Source organism: Drosophila guanche, unplaced genomic scaffold (assembly GCF_900245975.1).
Source record: "Drosophila guanche unplaced genomic scaffold, DGUA_6, whole genome shotgun sequence".
Lineage (NCBI taxonomy): Eukaryota > Metazoa > Arthropoda > Insecta > Diptera > Drosophilidae > Drosophila > Drosophila guanche.
In genome coordinates, this window is record NW_022995747.1 from 7,205,433 (window position 1) to 7,230,299 (window position 24,867).

General features: G+C 48.0%; 4 protein-coding genes across 15 annotated transcripts; all 4 read left to right on the forward strand.

Moving 5' to 3' along the window:
• The first annotated feature begins 1,717 nt into the window (after positions 1–1,717).
• On the forward strand, positions 1,718–3,383 carry LOC117582797 (2-hydroxyacylsphingosine 1-beta-galactosyltransferase-like). Its single transcript, XM_034270823.1, has 2 exons — positions 1,718–2,016; positions 2,077–3,383. Exons 1-2 carry the CDS (start codon positions 1,773–1,775, stop codon positions 3,378–3,380), a joined length of 1,548 nt encoding a protein of 515 aa, XP_034126714.1. The 5' UTR covers positions 1,718–1,772; the 3' UTR covers positions 3,381–3,383.
• Positions 3,384–5,407: 2,024 nt separating this feature from the next.
• Positions 5,408–14,654, forward strand: LOC117583278 (esterase B1). Of its 6 annotated transcripts, none has more exons than XM_034271511.1 (8): positions 5,408–5,459; positions 8,015–8,206; positions 11,628–11,732; positions 12,281–12,420; positions 12,476–13,377; positions 13,436–13,605; positions 13,670–13,950; positions 14,012–14,654. In XM_034271511.1, the coding sequence occupies exons 2-8, from the start codon at positions 8,033–8,035 to the stop codon at positions 14,199–14,201; spliced, it is 1,962 nt and encodes a 653-aa protein (XP_034127402.1). In that variant the 5' UTR covers positions 5,408–5,459; positions 8,015–8,032; the 3' UTR covers positions 14,202–14,654. The 6 variants fall into 6 exon arrangements, with proteins under 6 accessions (XP_034127402.1, XP_034127401.1, XP_034127400.1 ...); XM_034271510.1 differs by having other exon boundaries at positions 5,409–5,563; XM_034271509.1 differs by lacking the exon at positions 5,408–5,459 and adding an exon at positions 5,583–5,652.
• Positions 14,655–15,078: 424 nt separating this feature from the next.
• LOC117582984 lies at positions 15,079–16,412 on the forward strand (the record flags this gene model as incomplete). Its single annotated transcript, XM_034271109.1, has 1 exon — positions 15,079–16,412. A coding segment is annotated over exon 1 (897 nt), but the record flags the coding sequence as incomplete, so codon positions are not given.
• An 801-nt stretch (positions 16,413–17,213) lies between these two features.
• On the forward strand, positions 17,214–21,726 carry LOC117582983 (G protein-activated inward rectifier potassium channel 3). 7 transcript variants are annotated; one of them, XR_004573761.1, is made up of 6 exons: positions 17,214–17,688; positions 17,980–18,236; positions 20,109–20,383; positions 20,448–21,230; positions 21,291–21,419; positions 21,484–21,726. XR_004573761.1 is itself a non-coding variant. In XM_034271108.1 (5 exons), exons 2-5 carry the CDS (start codon positions 17,980–17,982, stop codon positions 21,579–21,581), a joined length of 1,413 nt encoding a protein of 470 aa, XP_034126999.1. In that variant the 5' UTR covers positions 17,214–17,701; the 3' UTR covers positions 21,582–21,726. The 7 variants fall into 7 exon arrangements, 3 of the variants coding, with proteins under 3 accessions (XP_034126999.1, XP_034126998.1, XP_034126996.1); XR_004573762.1 differs by having other exon boundaries at positions 17,218–17,688; positions 21,294–21,419; XM_034271108.1 differs by lacking the exon at positions 21,291–21,419 and having other exon boundaries at positions 17,214–17,701.
• Positions 21,727–24,867: the final 3,141 nt, after the last annotated feature.

Below are 24,867 nucleotides of genomic sequence, written 5' to 3' on the forward strand. Positions count from 1 at the left end.
TGTCAGGGAACAGGAAAAATAGCAACATGGAGAATCGAAAACAAAACAGCAGCCGTAACCCCCGCAGAGCATGTCCAACAAAGAGAAGAATCCATCAGCAGAGAGCTTCGAACCGACCTCTTGATATCGGGTATCATCGGGGAGAGTGCAACTGCAAATGAGAGGCTCCCGTAATCGATTTAATTTCGTTATACTCTTGTCAGAGTAAAGCCTCCTGTCATAGAGATTAGACACAATTTGAAATGTGTGTTGCTTCATCAGGTGCCTGCCGCCATTGGGATTGCTTAGCCTGATATTCCCGTGCGCCTGACAATGGGTGGTGCTGTTGCTGCCATCAACTCTGCAATGCAAACGCTTGCATTTTACGAGAGCTGTTTATTTGCAGTGCAACGATGCATTGTTGCCACAGAGCCGTCACCCCACTCCCCTCGACGGCAAACGTCAAAGGGACAACTACAACATGCCGAAAAAAGCGCCGAAAAAGAGGAGCAGCCATAACCATTTTTTATGCAACGCTTTTTGCGGTTGCTGTTAACGCTGATTTATGAGTGTTAAGTTAATTTGGGTCTGCCTACTACTATACCTCACTCCCATCCCCCGATGCAGAGTTGATTGGGCGCCACAGCAGTCATCCCCGTGGGTCCCGCTACTCCATCATTCTGCGCCCCGTCGCACCCCTGCTGCAGCTCATGCATGTTTAAGAGGCACCAACACCAGGCTCCCCCGCAGAATGCAAATAGCTACGCTGCCGAAATGCACTTTGAGTTATAGTCAAAGTACATATAAAACGCACAGTTGCATTTACGAGAGCTCGGCCTGTGCTCGCCCAAATGGAGAGCGATGCCATTTTGCACCTCCACCTTGCGGGGCAGTACAACTTGCTGAATGTTAAAGAGCTGAACACATTCTTGCAGGTCGATGCGTGCGATTGGGCTGACACTTTGTTTCAATGATTCTGCTCCATTTCCACGGAAGCGAAATATCACTTTTGTATATAGTGCGGGTTGGGTGCGTATTGTGAATTACGGGCAGTTCCTAAAGCAGAATTTCATCTCATGAAAGGGGTATTTGTTGGTATAAGAGTTACAGTTTTTTTTGCAGTAAGCAGCAAGCTAACAATGGGAGGCAATGGATGGCGCTACAAATTAGAGTCCCAAATAACAGCGCCATAAGCGGCAGCGATTTAAGTTGAGAGAATAAAATATTTTATGGCAAGGATGTGAAATGGTTCCATTGGGTACAAATGGATAACTAAAGGACGACGCCATAAAGTACCATTATGGCTCCATCCCCGTGAGCACTGGCGGCAGTTTGTGAATTTCATTTGGAGAAAATCTGCGCATGCGTTGATTGCGGAAAAGAGCTAGCTATATGACGATAAAGTGGATGTTGAAAGAGATAGCACATTATTCGAGAAAAGAGGCAAATCTAGCAACAAAAGTACTTTTTTGGGATATTTCGAATGCTTTTTGAAACAAACTTTAACGGTCTTTGAACTGCAAAGGTCTTTGAACTTAAACTAAGATTTCTCTTTATGCTGCAAGGCCAACAGCTGATGTTGTTTCGCTCTCTTAATTCATTAAAATGCTCTATCTTATTCTCTCTTTTGACAATTATCAGCAGATATCAGCTATCAATGTATTTATTGTTATGGCGTGTAATTCGATTGTGACTCTCTGTGCTGGCACAGAATTTTAGATTAGATTGCAACTCACTTCAGTGTAGAGCTCCGACATGCACGGACCAGAAGCCGACAAAGAAAAAACGTGAAAATGCGCCTCGGCAGTGCTTGGCTAGCGCTTTCGCTGCTCCTCTTCCTGGAGCTAGCACGGGCTGCCAATATATTAGCGGTTTTTCCTTACCGATTTTCTTCTCCATTCAAGCTTGTCAGTCCTCTGATGCGAGCCCTCACCCAGCGTGGCCACAAGGTGACAATGATAACGCCAGTGAGTATGCCGAGCGACATCGAGGGAGTCCGTCACATTCGAGTCCCGATGCTGGACATACAAACACAGGGTGAGCATTTCATATATAAAGAGAATTGCTGTGAATACCATTTGCCTTACTTTCCTGCAGAAATTATGAACTCAGATGTGTTCATGGAATTCATATCAAGCAAATGGTCCGAGGGGCGTTTAACTTCCATGTCTCTGTACAACATGTCTCACGCAATTCTGAGCGACAGTGCGGTCCAGCAGATGCTTCGAAACAGAAGCGAGAAATTCGATATAATTACTCTGGAGACCATTCACATGGATTCCCTTTTTGGGCTGGCTGAATTCTATGATGCACCCCTAATGGGCATGTCGGCTGTGAGCATCAATTGGGCAGTGGACTACTTCGCGGGCAATCCCTCGCCCAGTGTCTATGAGCCCATCTCGCCTGCAGGATACTTGTGGGACAACTCGCTGCTGAGCAGATGGTACAACTGGATCTACATAACCGAGGAACAGCTCATCGAGACCATGATCTACCGGCCAGCTCAGCTGCGTCTCTTGAAGCAGTTCTTCGGCTATCCCCCCGAGATGCTCGGTGACCTGCGGGCCAGGTTTTCAGTGATCCTGATGAATACTCACTTCAGCCTGGGCCGGGTTCGAGCCAACGTACCCAACATCATCGAGGTGGCCGGATTACACCTCAGCGAGCCCCCGGAGCCGTGCGATAAAGAGCTGCAACGCATCCTGGACGAGGCCGAGCACGGCGTCATCTACTTCTCGATGGGCATGGAGATCATGGTCCGGTTCCTGCCCGAGAAACTGCAGCAGCAGCTGCTGGATACCTTTGCCCAGCTAGAGCAGCGCATCGTCTGGAAAAGAGAGATGGAGCTGCCCAACAAGTCGGATAACATCTACACCATTCATCAGAGTCCACAGCGCCAGGTGCTGACCCATCCGAATGTCAAGCTCTTCATCACCAACGGTGGACTCCTCAGCATCATAGAGGCGGTTCACAGCGGAGTTCCCATGCTGGGACTGCCGGTCTTCTTTGACCAGTTTGGCAACATGAGACGCATGCAGAAGGTCGGCGTGGCCGAGAGCCTTGACATCAACACCATGACGGTGGACGCATTGACCACCACCATCCGATCGATGCTCGAGGATCCGCGGTACGCCCGCAAGGCCAAGGAGCTGTCGCAGTGCTTCAAGGATCGACCCATGAGTCCCCTGGAGACTGCAGTCTGGTGGACGGAGTACGCGCTCCGACACAAGAACGTCTCCCACATGCGCATGAACATCGAGGAGGTTCCTCTAATGCGCTACTACAGCCTGGACAACCTGCTGTTGCTGAGCCTCCACTTCGGCATCATGGCTGTCGTTGTGATCTTTTTGGGCTTTATGCTGTTCAAGATAATACAAGATAGACAGCAACTGTTACATTAGTTAGAGCTTATCATTGTTTTTAGATGTATTTCTGTGAGGGGCTGTGATACTGAGGGACTGTGCATTCTCCAAAAAAGTTCAATTAGAAATCGAAATAAAAAGAAATCAGTCTAAATGCCCATTAACACACCCGAAAAACATGCTTGATGAGTCTGTTAATATAAGTGGTGCATACTTTTAGGCTGTGATCTTCATGTAAAGTGTAAGTGTAAATGTATTTTATATGTAAAAACTAAACATTGCTACATAATCATACATACAATGTCATACACAATTTCCTATACAAATATTCATACAATTCCCACTAAACGATCGTCTTCAACCACCAAGATACTATCTACATCTTCGTGCCTCATGTACAAATTCTTAACTTCTTTTGAGTGCAAAGACGCAAGTGACGTCAGAGCTGTATAAACTTGTAGCTATCCTTGAGCTGTGGCTGCCACACGAGCCTCCCCAACTTCAGGTTCTGCCTTTCACCTGCGTCACATCAGCGATGCTTCGCTTGCGGTGAAATCTTCATCCCATTTGTATTCTTCCTGGTGCGATCTCTATGTAGATTACTCTTGAACCCGCTGACCGGGGACATGTCACATCCCGGTAATCAAATATTTGCGTAGAATAATTACAACCAAACGCGTTGACACACATTCGGGGCCAGAACAACAGACTGAGACAGACAGACAGACACGCTGCCAGAATGCACAAAATATGAATTCATGAACACAGGTGTAAATGAATATCTCTCGTGCTGCTGCTGCTGCTGCTGATATTTTCGGTTCGTTTTCCATTTTTCATTTGTATTTTCGAGGTTTATTTGCACAGTGCTACGGCATTCTTTTGTTTACGATCTGCGCTTGGCTAAGTTCGCCTGTAGAGCGGCGATGTGAGAACAGCCCAACGAGGTCACCAGCCCAGTCAGAGAGCCAAAGAGCTCTAAGAGCTGATAACTTAATGGCCCTTCGGAAGAATCCCCCGCTTAATTGTTTCGCTAATACTGCAGCTCAAGTGACTTGATCATTTGATTAGGCAATCGCTTCGTTAATTAGTTGCAACTCGTGAAAAGTTCATTTTCATCAGATGTCTGCCATTAATTGTCGAGCTTGAAGTACCCTTTACAGTTGTTATTCCATTACCCATTGCCAGTTTATTTTTCCACATCCACATCCACATTCTGTCTGTCGCCTGTCTGTGTGTCTATCTGTATCTGTATCTGCCTTGCCTTGACTGGTTGTGCCACAGATTATTAGTTGCATCCTTGATCTCAAACGGTGTGCCATCTCCACACATCTCAGTCCAGTGTCAACTGCTTTTCCGTGGTGACAATAAACGGTAGCGTCGCCACCTAATTGCACGTGTCTATAGATTCCGATAAACGAGAGCTCTCCGCCTGCGTGCCTTAAATGACCAAATAGGGCCAAACAACTCAATTTTGGTCAAGAATACGCGGCTGTCATTAGCCTGTTTGCTCTATGGTACCTAACCAATTGCCAAAATTGAAATGTAGATATAATTTTGCATAATATATGCGTGAGCCGGCGTGGACTCGAAATGAGTGCGGCCATAATTCAAGCTCATAGAAACTCTGCTTTTCACAAACTGCTGTTATTCAGCTGGGTCTGTCCATGTGGATAGGTATGTAGGCAGTTCCCCAAAGCATTGACTGACTCTTGAATACTCTTTAAAAATACGCTTGAGCCAGCTGGAGCTAGGGACTGAAATCTGAAATGTTTTCGACATTTAATTATCCATTGCAAATATAAACTCCCAATATTTATTCATTTTACTAAGAGTCCCAGTACCCAACTTTCTTGGAAGAGCAATTCTAATTAAAGCTAAGAATTGGTTAACCAAGTGAAAGTTATTCCAATCATGAACTCATCTCAGGTGATAAACGTTTGGGATATTTGCACAGCTTCTGTCCCTGATATGCATGCCCAAACGGAGAGCGGATCGGGTCGGGCGTACACCAGGGGTTAAGGTATAAGTAAGAGCAATTTGACGCTTAAGCGCACCGCTGCACAGTCCCAGCTTCACTTCGTCGGCGACAGTCAAACGAGAAGCACGAAATTTTGTACGGTACGCGAGAGCAAGACGAGTCTGAATCCGAGTCCGAAGCCGAGTCTGAATCCGAAGCCGAAACCAAAACTAAAACCGAATTCGAGTCCAAAGCAGCAATCAAAGTAGGCAAAAGACAGAAGCCACAAACTTGAACTTGCCCAACAGAAAACCAATTAGATAGTGCATCGAAAAGTGTTTAACCAGCAACTGTGCATGTGTCCCGAAATGGCAGAAGAATTCCCGAACAGATCCCATCAGAATGCCATTGAAATTGTGCAAATATTGAACAGAGTGTTCAAACTGTTTGTCCAAATCGAATCTTCGGAAAACTGAGCATTGCAGTGGGCTGCCGTTGAGGTTGTTGTTGAGTCACGTTGAGCCAAAACAAAATTATGTGTGTCAAATATTTATCTGTTTTGTCCTCTGCAATATTTGTACAGACAGCTTTTGTTAATGAATCTTCATGCCCCAACGTCAACACACTCGTACTCGTGCTCGCTGGTTGAGCGAGTGCCTCTCCATGGCACATGGCACATGGCACATGGCGCATGCCTTTCCAATACTTTGTGTGGCAGTTTGTCAGTACGAAAGCGAACATCAATTCATCTGTGCTGCCTGCCAAATTGTTCGGATTAGTTCCGTTTTTGGCTGCGCCGGCTTCTTATGCAATGGGTCAAGCGAAATTTACCGTTAATTGGTAGCTTGAACGCCTGCACAAGCTCAATACTGGGCACATTATCATCCGCTTAGCTCTCGCTTTCTCACACCTCTCTTCGGGATTGTGCCTCTCTCTCTCTCTCTCTCTCTCTGGCAATTTCTCTCTTCTTTGAATGCCTTTTCGCTGTATCAGCCATTCGACTTATTTATTTCATTATTTTTTTCAACCTTTTTCCCATCCAATATTTACCTTTTTTGTTTTGCTCGCCGCTTACGTAACGTGTCGTAAGCTCGTCTGGCCGGCTTCGTGCTTCGAGCCCCCGGTCTGGGCTCCCAAGTCTGGGCTGCAATCCCCATGCCATTTGCAGCTCCAGCTTTCAGTTCCAGCTCCTTCTCCCCGCATACAGCAGTCAGCTGGTGGTGGGTTCTCTCTCTCCCCCCACACACACAGTTAGGCTGCATTTTCCTACTCTTTCGAGGCGGCTACTGCTGATTTTCCTACTGCCGCTGCCAACTGCATTTGGCCTCTGTTAATGCTTCTGTTAATTTCCCGTTTCATTGCTGCTAATTTGTAGCTCTCACTGTCTCTTCGTGTACTCGTATCTCTTTCGCTGTTTGGGTCTTCAATTGGTCAGGGCATTACAAAACCGCCGCATTCTCTGTGATTGCTATTTTCTTTGGGCTACGGTTTCGATTTGCTTCAACATTTGTATGCAGACTTGCGCAAAGTTCGGGCAAACTCCGATTTGCATATGAGGCATGCATTGTGGTAATCATATCTCCATACCAATGAGCCGATAATCGTGATTTATGTCTAAAATATAAAGACAGAGAAGGAGAAAGAGTGTGCACAGCTGATCGCTGGGTTGTGCTCTCTTCCGCTTGATATTTCTCTCTCTCTCTCTCTCTCTCTCTCTGGGTTGGCCATCGCTGCAGCTGGCCAAACAGCTTTCAACGAAAGTGCAAGTGTTGCCATGGCATTGTCATAACAATAAATGGCCCAGACAGAGAGATAGAGAGATGAAGAGACAGAGAGGACTGGTCGCACTTCAGCAAGTAGGAAGTTGGAGTGGGTTACTGGCTTAACAGTCGCTCATGGATTGGTAGATTGGTGGGTGTGCCCTGACTCTTGTGAGCATTTCTTCGGCCGTTAAGGAAGAGGAAACATTGTTTAGCTCGAATTATCACCTATCTATATCGGCTTGATGTGGATAAAGGTTGCCCCGAAACCTAGTTCGTTCGCTTCTTGAGACCTTCTCGCTTCGGTTTCCGGTCTTGCCTTTCAATTAGCCCATTGTCATTGAGTCTGTCTGTTTATGTAAAACATCAAATGTATATATTAATAATGTGACATAAACTTAAAGTCATCAGCGTCCGACGATATCACACACCTAATGAATGCCTAATTAATCATACGCCCTCTGAGCATGCAAAATATTTAATGACCTCACCTAGGGAACCAGAAACTAAACCAAAATCACACTACACCAATTGAATAATATCTGTATTAGTCCAAGACAAACAGAGTGAACAAATTTGAAAATAATCGCAAGCAAATTTAAATTGCGACTAGCGGCAGAGCGCAGAGAGTGCCGGAAAACTGAGTCAACTCTCGTTGGAGTGGACCGGAGTGGAAGTGAAGTACTCATGCAAGATTTAGTCAGCTTGTGCTGGCTCTCGAGCGGTTGACATTCGCGTCTTTGTCTTGGCCATGACCAAGAAGTTGGCTCAGAAGCGCTGCGCACAACGCTCTTGCCCCGCTTCGATTCGGTATTCATTGTTGGCCATTCGTTATCGTTGTTCAGTATTCAGCATTCAGTGTTTGGTGTTCGGTATTCGGCTTTGACGCTATGCAAACACATTAGACCAGATTGTGGAACAAGCGACTAATGCATTATTCGAATCTGTTTACCCAGCCAAGATCCAAGCGCACCATGACATCCGCCAGACGGTCAGCGGGTCCGCGACCCCCGCCCTCGATGCTCTGCCTGCTGCTGCTCTTCCTGGTGACACTACTGCTGTGGGAGGAGAGCACCTCCATTGCCATTGCTCCGTCCACATTCGGCACTGCCATAGCACGTGCCGGGAAGATCTCCAACCAACTAAAGGTGAGTCCAAGCCACCAGGAATACCTGTCTGGTCCGTGTAGGTCTAAGAATCTCTTGAATAAATTAAGTTTCCCTGGCTTCAAGCTTAGACAAAAGAAGCTCGTGCCAGCGCTGTTCATTTTAGCTGACTCGACCATTTTGGGTTTATATTTAAATCAAAGCCACAAAGCGCTGGTCGCTGGGCGCGTGTCTGTGACTTTGACATCGTGTCGCAAATTTGTTGCCGCCCCAAAAGGTAACTCAACACCAGAGCTGGCGTCGCTGGGGTGTCTCTGAACGTCTCCCCATTGTCTCTAGTTATTGTCTTCTGTTTTGGCCAAGTGCTTCGCCAAGTTGTCTGCGGTAGCACTTTCTGATTGCTCTGTGCCCCCACCAACTGCATTTACATATGGCTGCTAATGGGTTTTATGAGCCAAGGAGTCAAAGTGCCAAAAAAGGTGGGGCTGATCAGTTTCAGTTCCAATTCCAGTGGCCACAGCCAGCGAATGTGTATTTCGCACATTTTTTCTGCCTCTGGAGTGCAGACACCTTTGAGTGTTTTGTTTGACACCTGCCAATGAATCAGGCAGAGTGGCACACATCACTGGGGAGGTCAAATAAAGAACAGAAGTTACGCTTTTACCCTTAAAAAACTTCACTATGCCGCAACCCATTCTGAGCAACGCCTACGCCTCTGTTTCAATCAAATCCCAAGCCAAACGCAACTGCCTAGGTATGTCATCAGAATTTCATATTCCAGCAATGCACTTGACGCCATAACGAATACGTTTGGGCAGTAGAAAAGCTCAGAGACGACTAGCCAATACGCTGGCACACCCTCTTATCGAGTGTAGATCCCACAATCAAAACACAGAGCAAATTCAATTAAAAAGTATAAAAACTATCTTCAATGATCAAGTTATGTCCCTGACTAACAACACTAACTCTGGGTAAATATTGTCATTAAAATGTAAAAACATTTCCGTTTGCCGGTCGGATAACATTGACTGATAAAACCGAGAAGAGAACAACCGCACAAAGCCACAATGTCTGCACCGAGCCATTGCGTGCCTTACATAACTCGGGCTATAAAATAAGCCATTAAAAAACAAACCAAAACCAAAAAAATGTGTTTACAACTGCAAACGGACAGCAGATAGACAATGCGAGTAACAAGTGCAACTCTAATAAGATAAAGTATACAGTGTAGAGGCAGCGAAAGAGTGGCCCAAGCGATACCCTGCAGCTGATGGAAGAATAATTATAGTCTTTTGCAACGTAGGACACTAAATCATACACACCTTGGGGCGAGTTGGTCTGCTTGGTTCTCACATCTCGTGACTCCGAATGTTTGTTAGCATCTAGTCACAAATACCCCAACACATTCGACACTGCCAGGGTGTGTGTAATGACTGGCGGGCCAAAACAAAAACGAGGAACAAGTGGAATCTAATTTGAAGCGCTGTTTGTGCCCCCAGCTCAACAGTTGGTCCCGAAACTAGCAGCGAGTGAAACGAACGCAAACACAAAGACAGCGCACACTTTTTGCAGTAACTGTCTCAGTGCCGCAGTGTTAAGTGTCACCATTGAGGAGGGGATTGCGCTTGAGTTCAATAAATCAAAGTTTATAGGTTTTGCATTGCAACGTGCAGCAGCAGCAGCAGCAGCAGCAAGCGGCAAACAACAAATTTTGTACAATTGTCGTCGGTTGCATAAAGCAAAATTCCCCGTTCCGCGACTCGAGTCCCTTGTCCCTTGTCCCGTGTCCCCCCTTGTGGCCCCGCGTGCGCCTCGTCATGCCCTGTCGCCGCCATTTGGCCTGTGGAGCTACCATCGCGGGCCTTCTGCTGGCCACTGCTCTAATTGTCTTTGCAATTTGTGTGCAGCGACCGAATGAATCCGGCAATCGAATGAAAACCGAGAGAAAGTCCCCAAATGAGCCTCCAGCCGCTGTTTGGGGCGTGCCGGGGTCGGAGTCGGAGTCGGAGTCGGTTATCGGTGATTCGCCAGATTTGCAAGCCAAAGCATTTTTTTTAATCGACACATCCACAACAACAGCCCGAACAATATCCGCAAATACAACGGCAACAACAGCGCCAACTGCCGCAACGGACAGCTCTTCCGGGTCACTGGACATGGTCCGTTCTACCACGGTTTGTTTGCCATACTTGTAGATAATTCTTATGCAACAGTCCATCCAGACAATAACTTTCTATTTCACCTGTTGCATTGCGATCTGCCGGCCTGCATTTCATTTATTTTTGGATTGCGAGCGTACCGTGAAAGCGCCCATTACATAATGGATGCATTGCAAGTGGCAACTAATATTATGCGAGTGCGAGTGCGAGTGCACGGGTGCACGATGATGATGATGATGATGATGTGATGTGTCTGCTGCTCTCACTAATTTACATATTAGCAAATGGTCTATGTATTGGCAGCTGCATCTGATAGCCCAGAGATTGACTGCCCCGAAGTCTTACTTCGGATTACATTCCAAAGTTGACAGACAACCAATCCAGAGTGCTTTTAATTGCTTTCTTAACACAGTTCATGCCACACTTCGAGCCAATTGAACAATGACCCACTTCTTAAAAGCCTTATCCGCTATCCGCCACATTCAATTTGTTTGGATATCGAACAAAAGCCAACAAGCGCATTAAACAGTTATAATTAAAGCCAAACAGCGATGCGAATAGAGCCAAATTGAAAACTGTTATAAACCTGCTACACCCACATTAGCATAAGCCCAAAACGAAAACATTTCGTATGCAAAACCAACACAAAACTTGACCGAATTCCGGATACCTCTCACGCACTAGAGCACACAGCCAGTGGTGTCTGCGCTCCATTCACATCAGCCGCGTGTTTGTTGACTCTGTGAGGGTATCCGGCAAATGTAATTAGCATAAAAACGAATAAAATGTGAACTTGAAACTGCCCGTTGGGTATTTGGTGCTTCACAACAAAAGCAACAGAGCCAACGATCATCGTCATCTAACTGTGTCATGATTCACTTCGAGACACACACTGGCTCTAACTTTATCCCAATGCGAGTCTGTGGTCTGTGGGGACTGGCTAATGCGATCGTTTCCTCAGGCAGCACGTGACTGTAGTTGCTGTTAATTGCCCACCTTGCCACCTCCCCGCCAGCTGTCCAGCTGTCCAGCAGTCCAGTTTTATGTTCGAGTGTAGCGCAGTGTAATGATGCAAATGGCATTTCAATTAAATGAAATTTCATTTGGCAGCAGTAGCAGCAGTCGGTGAAGGTTGTCCGTTAACAGTTAACATCATTACAAATTGGACAGCCCCAAAAAATTGTCAACGTCGGACACGGACCCAATGAACTTGGACTGGGCGATCTGCGTGTTTTATATTCCAGTTGTAGTTGTAAAAATTGCACCACTTTGATGACATTGTTTCAATCTCTATGTAATTGCAGGAGACGACGGCCTGGAAGACCCTGACCTCGCATCCGAATTCGCTTGTCCAGCTGCTGCCTTCGCGGGCGATGCGCGTGGTCCAGGAGGTGGTGCGATCTCTGCGGGTGAGTCTCAAGCCAGCCACTGGCTCGACCTTGCGCCGAGCATTGTCAAACATGTGTGTTGGTAAATCTGCTTGACCCAATCAAATCTCAACTTGAACGTGGAGTGCTAAGTGCCAGATGGCCAAACATGGCCAGGCTGCAGCTGCAGCTGCAACTGCAACAGAAACCGCCATAGCCAAATCAACTTCAACTTGGGGCTGAGGTCGAGTCAATAGCAAAGAAAGATCTGACATTTGAGAACCGCCCGAAGCAAATTCATTCTCGGCCTAAGTGGAGGCGAGAACTGGCTTTTCATTTTTGGCCATCGATCACTGAGCATTGACCGAGGCGATTGCGCAACACTTGCACCATGGCACACATTTCCCCCAGTGCCCGAGTGCCTGGTGCCTGCGGCCTGCTAGCTGTTGCCTGATGCCGGTTCTAATGCAAATTCGTTGCGCAATTCTGCATTCTTGGCATTCGCGCCATGTAACTGTATTAATAAGCAATTAAAAATTCACAAGCACTTGAGTTACCCCAGATTAAACGAAGATTTATTCCCCTGCAAGCAGAAGGAGCGTGAGATTGTGGCGACCACAACGCTGGGCAAGGTGAGGGGACGCTTCCAGAAGTACCGCTCTGGGGAGAGAGGAGGCTACTACAGCTTCAAGGGGATGCGCTACGGAGCGGCACCAATCGGAGCCAGAAGGTGCGTTGAACCGAGACACTGATGAAGCAGCATTTACCAAGATTATCTCCCACAGATTCCGCTCGGCAGAGCCGGAGAAGCCCTGGTCTGGCATCCGCGATGCCTCCAGGGAGGGCCAGAGCTGTCCGCACAAGAACATGATCCTGGACACCTTCAAGGGAGACGAGGATTGCCTGTTCGTCAACGTATTTACCACCCGCATGCCCAAGGAGGACGAGGATTCCAGCGAGTCGAGCAGACGGCCAGTGATGGTGTGGCTGCATGGCGGCGGCTTCTCCTTCGGCTCGGGCAATGCCTTCCTCTACGGACCGGACTACCTGGTGGCGGAGGACATTGTTCTCGTCACGCTCAACTACCGACTGGGTCCACTCGGCTTCCTCACGGCTGGACCCGATGCGCCTGGCAATCAGGGACTGAAGGACCAGGTGCTGGCCCTCAAGTGGGTGCGAGACAACATTGCCGCCTTTGGTGGTGATCCCGCTCAGGTGACCGTCTTCGGGGAGTCTGCAGGCGCTTCCTCGGTGCAACTACTTCTGCTGTCGCCCATGGCCAAGGGCTTGTTCCACCGGGCCATCTCGCAGAGTGGCTCCGCCCTGAATCCCTGGTCCATGTCCGCCAATTCCAGCAAGAGAGCCTCCCAGCTGGCCGCCAATCTGGGCTACGTGGGTGCCAACAGAACAGAGGAAATCCTGGACTTTCTGCGCCGGGTGCCAGCGATGAAGTTGGTGGAGGCAGCGCCGACCACCATCACGGTAGAGGATCAGCGCAACAACATCGGACTGCCCTTCGTGCCGAATGTCGAGGGCTACTGGAACCAGGACTCCGCGGAGGAGCAGTTCTACGAGCAGCCCTTCATCACCCAGCATCCCAGTGACATGTACCACGAGCAGAACTTCAACAGCGACGTGGCCTACATGACGGGCTACAACACCCACGAGGCAATGCTCTTCATAAGAAGTACGTGTGGGACATTCCCTCTCAGAGTACTATAAATACTAAACTATCTGCCATTTAGGATTGCGGAAGAATCCGCAGCTGCTGGGCATAATCGAGAACGACTTTGGACGCCTGGTGCCGCATGACTTGAATGCCACGCATGTCCATGACAGGGTCACCCGTGAGATTCGTTCCTTCTATCTGGGGAACAAGCGTGTGGGCATTGAGTCTGTCGATGAGATGATAGCAGTAAGTGCAATGCATGCAACGATCCATGAACTTCAATGATTCTTGTGAATTATCCCCATTGCAGCTCCTCACTGATCTCATGTTCCTGCAAGGAATTCGCCGTACAGCCCGTAATCATGCCAAATATGGGAGTGCTCCCGTGTACATGTACCGCTTCTCCTTCGATGGTTCTCTGGGGCTGTACAAGCGAATGCTCGGCATTCCCCGACCGGGGGTGTGTCATGGCGATGAGCTGGGATATCTCTTCAAGTTTGGCTTCTTCAACCTGAGCCTGGACCCCAAATCGCTGGAAGTGCAAGTGAAGAATCGCATGGTGCGCATGTGGACGAATTTCGCCAAATACGGGTGAGTTTTTGAGCAGAACTTCTCCAAGTTTTCTGGTAACCAATTAACTATGACAATGCAGCACCCCTACGCCCGATGTCGAGGATTCGCATTTGACCACCAAGTGGGCGCCCATCGATCCAACGAATGTGATGAACAGCCTCAACTATTTGGATATCTCGGGAACGCTTGCCATGAAGACGAATCCGGAGCCGGAACGACAGAGGTTCTGGGACGAGATGTATCAGCATTATAATGGTGCTGCCATGTAAAGTGAAACCACACCCAAAACACACACATATGCACCACAACACACACACACACACACACACATACAACACACATATATTTCGTATTGCCATTTTGTGAAAGAGAGCGCACGAAAGCCAGAATATTTAAATGCAAAACTTCATTGTACAATTTTCGTAGTTTGTAGGAATTTCTAGCTATATTCTTAGCTATATTAATTAGCATTTTAGCTTGTAAGTGTTGCAGCATTTATCCACCCATACACCCATCCTCACATGTACACATCCACCTACGCACTATTCTGATAACCAAATGTCTAAACTTCTTTCCTTACCACATGCCACAAATTATGTACGATTATCGGCAATAATCAGCTGTAAATAGTCAGTGTCTATCATATGTCGAATGCCAAGCAGAGAACCGTTTTACGATGTTTTTGTAGAAAGAAATAAATATTATTTTATTTTTAAACCGAATTTGATTGCCTTTGAAAATCTGCGACCAAATCGGCGTGTGTCGCCATCTAGTGTTGAAAAAACATACTAACTTATGTTGCATACTTTTGGTCTGGCTACGCCATCTATGTGTGGCCATGCATGTTGAGTGATTTCGTGGTGAAAAACTCCATTGAAGAAATACTTTTAGCAGAAAACATAGAAATCTCTCAGAAGTCAGCTAATTAAGAAAGTCAATCAAAACAAATTGCAAACTTGTACAGAAATAGCCACACAGCCGGAGGGAGGCCTTTCGATGGATTTGACAATAAATTAACACCCACAGCCCGGCCAAAGGGGAATCATATCATAAAGTGGCTGTTTGATTGACTACAAATTTTGCACTTGGCGTGAGTAGAGGTTGAGTCGCTCTCGAACGGGTTGGCTCGTTCGCTCGTTCGCTCGGGATGCCACATGCGAGTGTGTCTCGGGGGAGGGTCGCGCACTCGCCCGCTGGGCAACAAAGCTGATTATTCAATTATAGCAGCGGCTTTGGCGCTCTTCATCTGCGGCAACGGCTGCTGCCATTCACAATTTAGTGTCTCATAAATTATGCTGTTGCTGCCACACGGTTATCATTGTGACCGCGCACACAACCCACACCCCCTCCCCGGGACCACCGGGACACGGCCACGGGCATGGACACGATGGGCACATGACGGAAGAGCATTGAAAGCAACACTACCGCATGGAAACCAAAACGAAACCAAGCTGGCACAGACTTTGTGCTCGGGTTGCTGACATTTCGGAAATGTTTCAAGCTTCGGTTCATTCCACACCCACTTACACACGACACAATTTGTTTTATTTGTTAATTTTATATTTTACACGATTGATTCTGCGATGGCAGTGGCCAGGCCAACGGTTAGACCAATGAAGGCGGTTCGTGTTTGTTTCCTCCGGAATGGGGATCCACACTTCAGAGGCGTCACACTGTCCGTGTCCCGGTACCACTACAACGACTTCGACATACTCTTGGGGCACGTCACCACAGTTCTGCACTCACATGTGGTGCTCCCATCCACAATCGAATGTATTTGGCGCATCGATGGCACTCCGATTAGCTTTCTGGACTCCTTTCTGGACGGGGACGTTGTCGTCTGCTGCTGCCGGTACGAAAGCTTCAGCCAAATGGACTACTCCGTGAACAAACACTTCGGGCGGCTGCAGGCGGCGATCCGTCGCTGGAAGGTCTGTAACGAAGCACTGCCCGAGGACCTTTCCGACTCCATTTTGCTAGACGTGGACAAACGCCAAAGTTTGGTTAGCAATGAGAGAACCGCCATCTGCATGGCTGAGCCCAAGTCGAAGCAAATGGGCAGCTGCATTGTCAAGGTGGTGAACGAGGCGTTCATGCTGAGTCTCGATGCCGAGTACAAAGAGATGGACATCATGCGCAAGCTGCAGTCCCACCCGAATGTCGTGGATCTGCTCTTCACCGTGCACAGGCCGAAGGACTGCCACATCTTCCTTGTGATGCAGGCAGTGGCCTGTAGCGTGCAAGATTTGAGGAAGCTCCACGGCAGCATTCCCGAGCCCACAGCCAAGCGGATCATGCGGGATGTCGTCTCTGGCCTGATCCACATACACGGATGTCATGGTTCTGGCAAGTTCTGGCTTAAGGACAGTGTCAGCAAGGATGCCAAGGAACTGATTGATGAGCTGTTGATGAAGAACCCAAACAAGCATCCCTTTACGCCCAGGGATGGCACAACAGATTTTAAAGTAAATAATAATAAATATATAATATAAAATAATAATAAAATTCAAAAGTGATTTAACACTTAACACAATTGGCCGGTGCTCAATGGTCTGCAATGATTTATGTTCGGGGTGTCGAATTTTAATTGGTGAAACGCTTTCAAAATTAATTACGCATAACTTTTGTTCACACCGTGACATAATTATTTGTACTTGCACAATGCAGCCAACAGGCAGAGGAAGAGATTATCTTGTTTAAACAGAGATTCGTACAAAAATTACAACCACCAAGCGCCACCTTGTACTCGAAAGCTGCAGGCGAATGGAATTGTTGGAGCAGACTGTAAGCCAAATGAGTGAGTGATATACTTATCAGTATATTTACACGAGCTCTCATGCATTTATTTGCGATCGCAGCAATCACAGATATTTTATTTAATTAAACGGCGCAGCGCATACCAAATATTACGAACCCATGCGGCACCCCCTGCTGCACTTTGCGATTCAAGGTCGCCGGTGCCACCCCATTTCTTCTCTCCAATGACACACAGATAAGGAGAGCTTATCACGCTTATCTGCCGCTTCGTTTTCAATTTACAAATCATTTCAATTGAACTTTTTCCCTGGCAGAGCAACCGCCAGTTTTATCTCTGGGCTCTATCTGTATCTCTATCTGTATCTGAGAGCATCGCCAATCTGCAGCGTGGAGAGTGTCATTGTGTGTGTACTTGAGTACTTCTCTTTGCTGACATGTGTGAGTCTGTAAGCGAGCTCATTTACAGCCCCGCTTTCTGCTCACAACTTTTGTTTAGTTTGAACAATTTTCTTGCTGTCGTCGTCGTCGTCGGCGGTGGCGGCAGTCGGCCGTCATTTAATCCATTGGACTGACTTGCGGATCTCTCTCGGTGTCGCAGTAGCAGGCGCAGTCGCAGTCGCATTCGCAGTCACAGTTGTTTCTGTCATCGCTGTTTCTGTTTCTGGTGTCGGTCGCGGCTTCTGTTTGCTCTGCGCTCACAGTGTTGTGTGTGCTGTGTGCCCTGTGATCTCTGGGGCTCGTCTCATTCCCGGTCCGGCGAGCGGCACTGAAACAAAGCGAGTCCCAATCTGCAGAGATCGTAAAATTATATTTATTTCGGCCGTTTCGTCGGTCTTTAGCATAACAAAAGGCCATCCAACAAATGATCGGCCTAAAGGTGTCAATTAATTGAACATTTGTTTGCTCATAAAAAGGTGCTAAAACTGTTTAAGCTGAAACGTGCCCGGCCAGCAGCTAATTTCAATTCACATTTCTAGGGTGCTTTGTGTGTATTTGAAGGTATTCAATTAAGGTATTCTTAAGTGTTTGATCTCGTGAAGAGTGCGCAAAATCTCCAAGTGTTATGGTTACTCTTCCCATTACGTTCATCCCTTGTTGTTTACCTTTACAACATCCGCAAAAATCTGATAGGAATCAGCTGACATTTCTCGCACCTGCCTTGCACTTATCACAAGTTTCTGTTTACCCACTCGGCGGTTTACTGATACTCGTACTCGTACTTGTACAGACATAAATAAATTTAATTGAAAAAGTAACTCAAGCGGCTCCTTCAACCGACACATCCCACAGATGCGCTTCAATTTCTCGAGCCACTCGGCTGCCCCGGCAGCAGCAACAGCCACTCCAGCGACAACAGCAACAAATGGCAACGAGAAGGCCTCGGCCACCCAGCCCTTGAAGAGGGCCATTGAGAACGATCCCGATTCGTTGGACAGTGTGATTAGCAATCCGCAATCGTTTCCCATCACCATAGTGCCCAATCGCCCCGCGAGCTTCTATGGAGTGGCGCCCAATGGCAAGGCTTTTCAGCGCCAGACGAGCTGCAGGTGAGTCTGAGGGATGGAGGAGGGTGCCGACGGGTATTTGACTACTCTAAGTAGCTCAGTCAATAGTTGAACATTAGTTAGAGCGACTCTAATTGGATCGGCCAACTCTGCGGCTGTATTGGGAACCGATGTTGGCCTGGCTGGAAGCGTGTGGCGAGGAACTTCAGTCGAGTGTGGTTACGCGAAGTCAGAACGTCATAAGTCAGCAGCTAGTCACATCCTTCAACATGCAGGTGCCGCTCAGCGATGTCCAGGTCCTGCACGATCCTGCCGATGAGGAGACCATAGTCGGAAATGGTGGAGGCGACCAAGAGGAGACCTTCGCCCACATGAAAGAGTGGAAGCGGCAGTACATGAGGGGCATCTCGCACACGCCCTCCCAGGCTGGAGTCTATTACGAGGCCCTCAAAGGATCCAGCCACTCGTTGGCCAAGGGGTGCGCATATCTAATTGTGATAATTGTACACAGAATCGTTCTGTACAGCACAGTGTGTCTTTCCGGATTGTAATTAGCTCGTCAAGGGGTCTGACATTCAACTTGAACTTGCCGACAATCAATGGGACTGGGCCTCTCTCGTCTGTTATTATGACTGCGTGTCACGTTGTCGCATCTCATGGGCTGCTTTGTCTAGCTGATTAGCAGCGTGTTGCCCGTCGCTTGCGGTTGTAATTTATCTTGTTCCGCCCACAGTTTTTGTATTTTCGCAATACAAATCCACCTCACTGCAGATTGCATTCCGTCCGATTTAGGGGCACGGCCAGGCACCGGGGGTAAACAGAGGTATATGCTGTCTCTCCCAAATCACGGTGATTTGTTCTCACATTTGTCACTCGTTAAACGCTTTGGCTGAGGGTTTCCCACTGGAAAATCTCTCGGGCACTTTCTTCCCCATCAACTGTCGGCAGCTTCAGAGAATTTTCGGCTACTGCGTTGGCGGCTCAGCGCAGTGGAAACAATCAAGAATTAAGCGAGTGCCGACAAGCCACACAGCGAGATAATGAATCATCGCCAGAGAACTACTGGCACATATACCACTGACCGAGCGTTAAATTCGATTAGCGACTATTAATGCAACCGACACAATGCCAATTAATCGGCTCTGGCTCGGGCTCCGTCTTCGAGTGTCAATGGGGGGTTAAGGCAATTTGCAGCTGAGCGCTGCCATCCCATGTGGGTGTTGCATTCCAGTCCAGAGCAGAGCAGAGCAGAGCAGAGCAGAGCAGGCAGACAGCCCTATTAAATCGCATAGTGACAACTCGTGGCAATAAGTAGACACAATAAATCAGGCACTTTGTGGGTGAGCTGCAATTAAACCAGTAATCGAGGGAGGTAGGCTGCGATTGCTCTGTGGCCGGTTCTGCTCTGGTCGCCTTCCGACATTGGCATTGTTAATTAGATGCAATTCTCGCTGGCTCTGTCCAAATCCAGCGACTGCAAATGTGCACACTTAATTTACACGAACTAAACAGGCAATGTCTGGACATCTAATTCTAGATGTCACTGCCATAAATCATGGACAGCAAATGCCATTGAAATGCCAAGAGGAAGCTCTAGTCTAAGGAGAGATTTTGACTTGAAATTTTAATATTTACCCTGATGTAGAGCATCCCAAGTCTAGTGTCTAATTGATGCGTAACATTTGAAATAATTCAATTTCTTTCAATTATTTGTATGCCGTGCAGGAAACTGTAAGTTCAATGTAATTATTACGCGTATTCTACATTGAGGTGTAGCATTAAATGCTGCATACTTTCAAGCTGCGCAATAAAAAGAATATTTTTCGCGTGAGCTGAGGGTTGGTTTTCGGTTGGTCCTGAGTTCCCATTGCAATGCACTGGATTGAATCGATCCGTTAATTTTCCCCTCCACAGATCTCGCAATTTTCGTCCTGGAAGCATGCGGCGGGTGCGCAGAAGAGCCGTGTTCAAGAACGGCGACTGCAATGTGGTGCAAAAGCATCTGCAGAGAAGGCGACTGCGCTTCATGCAGGACATGTACACAACGATGGTGGACTGGCAGTGGCGGTGGACACTGCTGGCCTTTGCGCTGAGCTTCATACTCTCCTGGTTGTTCTTCGCGCTCATATGGTGGCTGATCATCTACACGCACGGCGATCTGGAGGAGCTGCACCTGCCGGACAATCAAGGTGAGTGGAGAGGCACTACAACTATCCAAAATAGAGATTATCACATGGGTTTTGGTTCTAACAGAGGAATCTGGATGGGCGCCTTGTGTGTCGGCCATTGATGGCTTCACCTCCTGTTTTCTGTTCTCCATTGAGACACAGCACACCATTGGCTACGGTGTGCGAACCACTTCCACGGAGTGCCCCGAGGCCATATTCATGATGTGCTTCCAGTCCATCTACGGCGTGATGTCCTCTGCCTTCATGGCAGGCATTGTCTTTGCCAAGATGACCCGAGCCAAGCAGCGGGCACAGACGCTGCTCTTCTCCAAGCAGGCGGTGATCTGCCAGCGGGACGGCAGTCTGTCGCTGATGTTCCGTGTGGGTGACATGCGGAAGTCCCACATCATTGGAGCCGGCGTCAGGGCCCAGCTGATTCGAACGAAGAGCACCAAGGAGGGCGAGGTGATGACACAGTTCTTCACGGAGCTGGAGATCGGCAGCGATGACTCGGGCTCCGATTTGTTCTTCATCTGGCCCATGATCATCGAGCACAAGATCGACGAGAACTCGCCGCTCTACAATCTGAATGCCACGGACATGCTGCACGATAGGTTCGAGATTGTGGTCATACTCGAGGGTACGGTGGAGTCCACGGGCCAGTCCACACAGGCCAGATCGAGCTACATCAACACCGAGATCCTGTGGGGCCACCGCTTCGATCCTGTGGTGCTGTACAACAAGGATCTGCAGGCGTACGAGATCGACTATGCCCGCTTCAACGAGACCACGCAGGTGGACACGCCTCTGTGCAGTGCTCGGGAGCTGAACGAGATATACAAGATCCAGGAGGGCTTCCGCACACCAGGTATACAATGGAGCCGTCCTGTAATTGCTCTTCCTAATGCATTGTCCCCGTTTTGTCCAGCAGAAACCACCTTCACCATGCGTCAGCTGTCCCACAACCATTCCGATCAGGCCTCCTAGAGCCCGTGCCCCGTGTGTCTCGTCTTTCCATGTTCCATGTTGCTATAGCTTGTAATCGTCTCTGTTCTATGTGAGTTCCATTCGTCTGTTATTACATACTTTACCCAAACGGTATGATTATTGTTCCATTTCAGCTTCACATACGATCCGTTCGCGGCACTCGAGTTCCAGTTCCGGCTACCAGTCGCCCCAGGACCGGCGACTGCGCTGGCAGCTCTCGGTGCCCTTGTAGAGGCTCCACTTCACTCCACTCCACTCCACTCTACTCTATCGACACTTAAGGCAAAGCTAAACTTCTCTTACCCATACGAAAATAAGTTAATAAACGCTCGAGTCCAAATTGCATGTCCCTGGAAGTCCATACAAATGACACATAATTGCCTCTCTCTCTCTCTGTCGGCGGGGCAGTGGCAGTGGCTGTTGCAGTTGCAGTTGCAGTTGCAGCTCTTTGCGGTCCAACCCACTCATTAGGCATCATTAATAATCCGGGCATATCAATGCAAAAAGGTGCCAAAAATGTTGCACACCTCAAAACAAGTTCGTTGCCCAAGTCTTTTGTTTGTGGGCGACACTCCACGACACACCACTGCGGTGGGTTACCGGTTGCTGCCACGTTACTGCTGCCAGAATGGGCACTCGGATTGGATCTGATCTGGCGCTAAGGCTCAACATTCATATCCTTTTAATTGAAATTGAATCAATAACTCTTATTTGCGCAAACTAATCAACACTAAATTATAACACTCACAGAAACAACTCGAATATTTATTATCACATTTATCACGGGACAGCGCTCCCCTTTGACTGACTTGGTTGGGGATAGGTGTAGGGGCTACGGCGGTAGGGGTAGTACTGGGCGGGAATCTAATGAAATGTGGGTGTGGGTCAGATGTATGGTATGCCCCATGCCTTGGCCATAAATACAATGCCAAATTTCAGCAACTCTATTACAACTCACCCGAAAACAAAAATTACACAAGAAAAAAAAACAAAAAGCTCAAGAAAAATGGCTTAAACGAAATCGAAATGAATGTTGGCTGCCAAAGCCTTGCGGCGGGGGATGGGCGGGGAGTGTTTGCAGTTTTGCGGTGTGGTGTGGTGTGGTGCAGAGTGGGGTGCTGCCTGCTGCAGTGTTGAGTGCTGCACTGCGTCCTTAACCCACTTATATCGCGGTGGCAGCACTAGAACATGCCAGCAGCTGAGCGGCGGTGGCGGGGCGTGGGGCGAGCTTTATGTTTAATTACTTGTTAAATGTTTTGTCGCTTTTATCTGCACACATGCTTAAGAGCTCCATTAGCCCCTGCTTGAGCACCCACTACTCCAAGCCTGCCCAGGCTCAGGCCTCCAACTCCAAGCCTCCATTGGAGTGACATGCGTCTCCATATGCCGGTGGAAGCCATGTCCCCATACCGTTTGGCTTTTGTGATTGGCTTCGACGAAACGTGCCCGCCTGATCGAAAGAATTAAAATATTATTCGCGCATGAAACGTTGCAGGCACCGAGCGCCGCATGTGGCACTCTGACTCTGGCTGCGACTCTTGCTGTGGCTACGGCTGCGGCTGTGGCTATGGTTGTGGCACGTTTCGAAGACAAAAGGCGCCACCCAAATGGCTCCATCCACTCCAACCCGCAGGTCATAGCTGTCCCCCCCTCCCAAAATATAAATATATCTGCCAGTTGGGCAAAACAATTTTTCGTGTAATTTTTAATGTGCGCCAGAGACACGTGAACAAATCATGGGCCACAAACGTGGTCGCTTTGTCAGGCTAAGTATGTCGAATACTCCTCGAATTTGACACAGAAAGAGGCAGACGCCCCATGAGCTCCGAAATTGGAGCACATGGAGTGGCAGTTGAAGTGGAACTGGCAGCTTCCCATGGCCCATGAACACGCCTGATATTCCAGTCATAGGCAACATTTTATTGGCAAGAGCGAAACCCTGGGACTGGGACTGGGACTGGGACCATAGCCTAATAAAGACATCAATTTGGGCGATGACTCAAGTGGCTTTCTGGCAGGGATTCGGGCCCGGGAGGAGCTGGTGATAAACGAGGTTGCAAAACAAGCTCTAAATTAACTGCGGCGGGACGGGGACGGGCAGTGCGAACAAAACAAAAGGTAGAACATGCCACATAACTCATCCATAATCAACACTGTTTACATAAATTTCAAAAATTATTACACGGCAACAGTGGCCAAGGGCCTGCAAAACCAGGGAACTCCATCAGTCTGAGGATCGGTTCGGGACAGAGGAACTTCGACTGGGACTGGCTTTGGGTCTGAAACCTGGAACTGGAACTTCAACTGTGACTGGGTATGCGTAGTGGAGTGTGGAGTGGATACTGGTGGAGAGCGCGTGATGAATGCTTAAATAATGCGCTTAACCCTGTGCGAACATAATTTATGGTGTGCGGATATGCATGAGTGCCAGTGCGAGTGTGAGTACGGGTATGGGGCTGTACGAATACTTGTAAGTACGAGTGTACGAGTGTACGAGTGTATGGACAGTCGGTCAGCAACACACGCTGTTTTCATTGTTATTACACGGACGTTGCCGTTGCTGTTGCCGTTGACCAATCTGTTGTACCTCGGCCCCTCAGCCTCTGGGCTTGTGTTTGCTGCCATTTTTACCAAATTGATTAATTACGGTCATTCTGGGCAGGCAACGGAGGGACTTACTCTTCCATATGCACGGATGGCCCAGCAGCCGCTGCATAAGTAGCATAAAAACGCTGGCCATAAAACGCTGGCCAGGAAGCCGGCAGGCAACATTGGCCACTGTGGCTGGGGGCTTCAAGTCATTTGCCACTAAGGACAAAAGCCGCCAAAAAATGAAATTACTCAAGCATAACGGACGAGCCAGGGATCTGCTTTGCAGTCCCATAGTCTTGCAGCCACATGCCGCAATTGATTTAAGTTACTTCCAAAACGCCAGAGAGGGCAGAGAGGACTACGACATACTGTATTATGTACCTAGTTATATGCATATACCACGATTATGTACCTATAATTATGAATAGCCGCTGGGCGTGCTGCATGTTCTGCTGCAAATAATAAGCATTTTTAATGTCGCAATAACAATAACTGCTGGCCGGACTGGGGGCAAAATAATGCTTAACACGCCGTTGCTGCTGACATGTTCGAGTTGATGATGCTGCTGCAGCCCCCTAGGGCCTGGACTGGGACTCGGGATTCGGGTTACTCTCCATACTGGAATAAATTGATACTAATTATTTCTGATGGGAATTATTAAGTAATTTTCATACTAGCCGACACGCAAGCCTGCCGATCATTGGCTCTCTGTTTTATTTTGTTTTATTTTTCTTAATTAATTATATTTATTAAATAACATAATACATTAGCGCTTGCACTTGTTGTTATGCTTGCTCCAATTAAGGAAGTGCCACTCCAAGAAAACGCTCAGGCCTGAAACGAGATCGAAACTGGAGTCCCGACCAAATTGGCTATCGGCTCGACCGGTTTCCTTTTAGCTCATTTTTTCCGTCTCTTGGCATTGT

Excerpts from the sequence above, each read along its gene's own strand:
- LOC117583278 (XM_034271506.1), top strand. The coding sequence starts at position 9,982 with ATGCCCTGTCGCCGCCATTTGGCCTGTGGAGCTACCATCGCGGGCCTT. Across the intron at positions 11,733-12,280 it reads AGGTGGTGCGATCTCTGCGG|CAGAAGGAGCGTGAGATTGT; the intron begins GTGAGTCTCAAG and ends TTCCCCTGCAAG. Across the intron at positions 13,606-13,669 it reads CTGTCGATGAGATGATAGCA|CTCCTCACTGATCTCATGTT; the intron begins GTAAGTGCAATG and ends TCCCCATTGCAG.
- LOC117582797 (XM_034270823.1), top strand. The coding sequence starts at position 1,773 with ATGCGCCTCGGCAGTGCTTGGCTAGCGCTTTCGCTGCTCCTCTTCCTG. Across the intron at positions 2,017-2,076 it reads GCTGGACATACAAACACAGG|AAATTATGAACTCAGATGTG; the intron begins GTGAGCATTTCA and ends ACTTTCCTGCAG.
- LOC117582983 (XM_034271108.1), top strand. The coding sequence starts at position 17,980 with ATGCGCTTCAATTTCTCGAGCCACTCGGCTGCCCCGGCAGCAGCAACA. Across the intron at positions 18,237-20,108 it reads CAGCGCCAGACGAGCTGCAG|ATCTCGCAATTTTCGTCCTG; the intron begins GTGAGTCTGAGG and ends TCCCCTCCACAG. Across the intron at positions 20,384-20,447 it reads GCACCTGCCGGACAATCAAG|AGGAATCTGGATGGGCGCCT; the intron begins GTGAGTGGAGAG and ends TGGTTCTAACAG.